The following is a 4,701-nucleotide window of genomic DNA, read 5'->3' as shown; positions in this document are numbered from 1 at the left end:
TCAAAGTTCAGTATCACTTGAGCTTTAAGAGGACTTTGTGATTTTGATCTGTTCTACAGAACCCTTATCATAAATGCTACAGTACATTGAACATTAACATATAGCTGATTTACAAATTTGCCATCTTACTAAAGAAATAAATAAACTTGTTTGCACGCGCACACACACACAGACAGTATATATATATATATATAAATGTGAGCAATGTGGCCTAAAAAAATGTAAATATAAATGAAAGAATTCACACAGTCAATTTTATTTAACGCAATATAATTTATACCAGATCTTGGAGTCTTAAAGGCCTGAATAATTTACATTGATGTACATTTACTTTTGACAGGCTGATGAAAAACATGAACTGCATCTGAAGATAATGCTGGTTCAATTATTCTTGCCCATAGAGCTCCAACATTAAAAACTCATGAGCAATCATAAAAGGAAAGAAAAAAAAATATTAATAACTCACAAAATAAATTTCGGTTTATTGTCGCACAACAAATTTCACACATACATCAAACAGGCCACAAATAGATAGCAATTTAATAGACAAGAAAGAAAAGAAGAAAATTATTTTCTTTTGGCCTTGCCCTCTCATACAATCCAACTACGTATGATACAACTGATGTACATACACAAAGTTACTGGAATGCTTTGAATTAATGTTTTTTTTTAAACCCCATGGTTTTCTGCAATTTTTCATTTCTTTTTTTGCTTAGTTTTTTTACAAGTTTCTTTTGAGATAACATGACATGGTCAAACCACAAGTAAAATCTATTTCATAGAGAAGCATCAACTTCAAAGCACCGTTTGGTAACCAGAGATCACTGTCAAAAATGGCTGACCTCCTAACAATATGTACAAAAATATAAAATGTAAATAAAAATACAAACAAATTTTTCCTTTTAAAGTATTTTGTAAGAAGGTAGAGCTTTGAAGTCTTGGCTGTTTCTACAAAATCTGCAGTTAGGTGTGTGTACACGGATGCTGGACTCTACTTGATGATGACCATGTTTTTCCTCCCCCAGTGGACGAGTTAAGGAAAGGAGGGATGAGAAGATTTCCAGCAGAGTAGCTTCTTACACATCAGTCTTTTGCTTCTTGGTTTCAACATCATCCTAAAAACGGTGGCCAAACAGAGTTAAAACACTGCAGTTTGTAAGGTCAGACTTGTACACTTATCCAAGGATTTCACTGCATACTGGAAATTACCTCATCATCATCATCATCATCATCCTCGGCCGCTCTTTTTCCTGTGCCACCCTCAGCCTCATCATCTTCATCATCATCATCATCACCTGTAATATATAGTTATTCATTCTTAGCATTGCATCTTTGTTCATATGCCTTGGTTGTCAACACATAGGTGGAGCTACAGCAGGATGTTTATTTAATCATTCTCATCATTCAATTGGTTTATTTAAGGCCTTGCCTTCTCCCTCATCTTCCTCATCTTCTTCAGCCACATCATCATCTTCCTCATCTACTTCATTTTCTGGATCGCCATTCTCCTCATTTTCCTAAAAATAAAACATTATGAGTTATCATGGGTAACACCTAAGGTCATTTGGAAACTATTACAAGCAGCACTGGGCAATGAAAAGAGAAAAGTTGTGGAAGCTTACGGCATTTCCATTAGCAGGGGCATCCTTTCCGTTTTCTGCCTCCTCAACCTGCTTCTTTTCTTTAAGGTCCTAAATGAAGAAAAAAAATGGCTCTGTAATTGCTTCAGTTACTTATCTGATGTAGGAAATTAAACTAGAACCATACTGAATTCGCATCCTCTCTTATTCATGGGACGTGCTTGCATTTCACATTTGAAACGCGACACTTCCACACTCTTTATTCATTGGATGTCTGTCTCTTCCATCCACGCCTGGTTTAAAGACCATATTGAGGTGTTGTAATTTGATACGTCGATGGCGTTAAGCGCCAATGCGCGCTGTAGTTCAGTTTATAATCCACTTGATTGCGCTTGATAAAGACACGCCCGCTAAAAAACTACAACTCCCAGATCACAATTAGTGAATATTTTAACTCAGCCAATAAGAGGCGAACTCAAGAGAGGCAGGACCGACAAACCTCAGAGAAAGAGAGGGAGTGAGAGAAAGAGACAGAAGGGGGGGAACAATAGCGTTGTGCTATTGGGCCTTTAACAATTCGTTTTTTTCAAGCACTATATTGTTGTTCCCTCAAGAATGACCATTATTCTTAAGCGAAGCCGTTTTATTTATCAAATTATTTAACACGCTGCATCTTCATGGTTTGAAAACGCAGACTTTCATCGCTCTGAATACCACAGGATGTGCCTCCATTCAGCAGGTCGCTCGTATTAATAAATTTAGGTCATAATCCTCAGCTTTTAAGCCGGTTAGCGTCTACATCACGCCTGCAACGCCTTCTCACACCGTCAGCATTTACATGCCGCGCTGTACCACCACTGAGCGTCAGTGAGCCATAGATGAATCATGAACATATGCCACGATCTACAGAATAATACTGACCCATATATTGATCAAACAAACAGCGTGGGCAACAACCCTTTAGCCTGAAGCGGAAATCATATCCGTATTTCATAGGCACACTTAAGAAAAAACAAAAAAGCTTAACAAAGGACAAACGGGTCAGAATGTTGTGCCCACAACTGGTAGACGAGTCCAGTGATCTTTATGTGTCATCAGCAGAGATTGATCAACCCGGTGGAAAATGATCGCTTGCATTGATAGACTGTGTGGGGGGGGGCTGTTCACAGAGGACGCTCACAAGCAGCTGGACGGAGCGCAACGGAATGAAACGGAACGGAACAAGGGCTCTCCAGACGCGTTTTTAAAAGTTAAACGGAGCCGCTGCGTCTTAAAAACGCGGCACGCATGCACGAAACGATAGAATAACCGCGAGACGCGTCGCAAAGCTCAAAGACGTCGGTCTAGAATATGTTTATTTTTGTAAATAATAAAAAATACAACAGCTGGACGCGAGAAAGCACCATTTACGGGGGTCCCTAACTTCGGTGTTCGCGTTCACCTCCGGAGCAGACCGCGCGCTACAAAAGGAACTCATTCAGACAGACTGCTGCATCCGCAGCGGGACAAGTTTACGCACAGACATCGCAGATACAAATAATTACATATTTCGACAATTCACCCGCTAATCCAAAGTGAAAGTCAATTAAGAAATTATTATCCATCCCCACAGAGCCGGACTATAGGTAGACTATAGCCCAATAAAGCTCATATCCTAAGTAGTTTAATCAATAATGTATGGCGAACTCTCATTTTCACCAAGAAAAAGTGAAGTGTAACCTGAATTTGCCAGAATTTAAAAGGCAACGCGACCTAACGCTCTCGTTAAACCGTAAATCCACGGCAGGTTGAATCTTATGTGCACAAGCTATTCCTAAAATTAAATTCTGTTTTCATTACACTTGAAATATCGGTAAAACATGAAGTAGCCACATTTCAAAGACCAGGAAACATGCTTTATTCCGAGTGGCATCGTGAATCGTGAGGGCTGCAGTAACTTGTGACAGAATCACCGCGTCTCGCGCACTGCCTTCAATCATCGAGCCTATAAGAAGTCATAAAGAAACTCGTGCAACAAACCATACACCGAGTAGAGATTATGCTTACGATCATCTGCGTCCATCTCTCGCACTATACTTTTTAAAGAGGAACCGAGAAACCGCTTGAATAAACAAAGAACCCGCGTAGAATCCGAACAAAACAGCTTTTAGTTGCAAATGTCTCTGTAAAGAAGCTCAACTTCAGCACACCTCACATTTTACCATCCAAAGTCTTCAAAGTGACAGTGAGAGGTCAAAACACCGACAAAATTTGCAAACAGTGTTCCAGTGATGCTGTATGCCTATTTCCATGCCAAATCCCATATTTCATATAGTTCGTTTATTTAAATTAATAAAACGCAGCATCTCTACACATCAGTGTATAACTGAAGTTGCATTACCTTGGCGGAGACTTCCGAGCTGGTATCGACTTTTGTGTCAGCCATTTTCCCTAAATGTTAAGAATATAATGGGGTCTCGGAACAAAATAATATAAAGAGAAATACGAGATGTGTATAATTAAAAAAGGCTATTAAGCGTCTGTAGCGAGCTCGCGCGGAGGCAGAGCGGTTAATATAGAAGACTGGGCGGAGCTTCGAGGCGGGCGGTTTTCAGTGATTGGTCAGTGTTGCAAAAACTCCGCGCCTCTGATTGGTCAAGATGGAACAATGGACAGTATTTCTACTAATTTAGACTCCGCCTCCAAACCAACCTCTGACTCATTTATGTGTGGAATAACTGTGGGTCCATACTATCCTGGTCAACCTCCCCCTGATGGATGGATCATCCTTTCCTTAAAAATAAATAAATAAAATAAAAAACCTTGCATACGAAAGACATTAACACTGCCCTGAAATATTTAATGGTTCAACCCATCTCAAACATTTATTTTACTCACAGAAAACCAAACAAGCATGCAGTTTGTATTTAGCAGTTATTTATATTTTTCCAAATATATATTTTTCAATATCATGGTGACACTTACATGTCACTGACCACGTTGTTACTTCACCTCATCATAAACAATCTTTTAGAAAGGTCACACTCAATGAGTATAATATTGCTGCAGTTAGTGGACGCCCCACTGGTGAAACCTGCTCAACGTTTGATTGACAGCTCTCAAACCCCGCCCCTTTACCGAT

The 4,701-nt window shown here is 39.5% G+C and overlaps 1 protein-coding gene across 1 annotated transcript; it reads right to left on the bottom strand.

Annotated features, from left to right (window-relative positions):
• Positions 1-240: 240 nt before the first annotated feature.
• On the bottom strand, positions 241-4,161 carry LOC306879295 (uncharacterized protein). The gene is made up of 5 exons (XM_079432119.1): positions 3,961-4,161; positions 1,623-1,691; positions 1,430-1,517; positions 1,210-1,295; positions 241-1,115 (listed from the first exon to the last, which is right to left on the bottom strand). The coding sequence occupies exons 1-5, from the start codon at positions 4,003-4,005 to the stop codon at positions 1,077-1,079; spliced, it is 327 nt and encodes a 108-aa protein (XP_079288245.1). The 5' UTR covers positions 4,006-4,161; the 3' UTR covers positions 241-1,076.
• Positions 4,162-4,701: the final 540 nt, after the last annotated feature.

This window comes from Barbus barbus, assembly GCF_936440315.1.
Source record: "Barbus barbus genome assembly, chromosome: 13".
In the NCBI taxonomy this organism is placed as follows: Eukaryota; Metazoa; Chordata; class Actinopteri; order Cypriniformes; family Cyprinidae; genus Barbus; species Barbus barbus.
The sequence above is the reverse complement of the archived record's forward strand: the minus strand, read 5'-3'. Positions and strand labels throughout refer to the sequence as shown.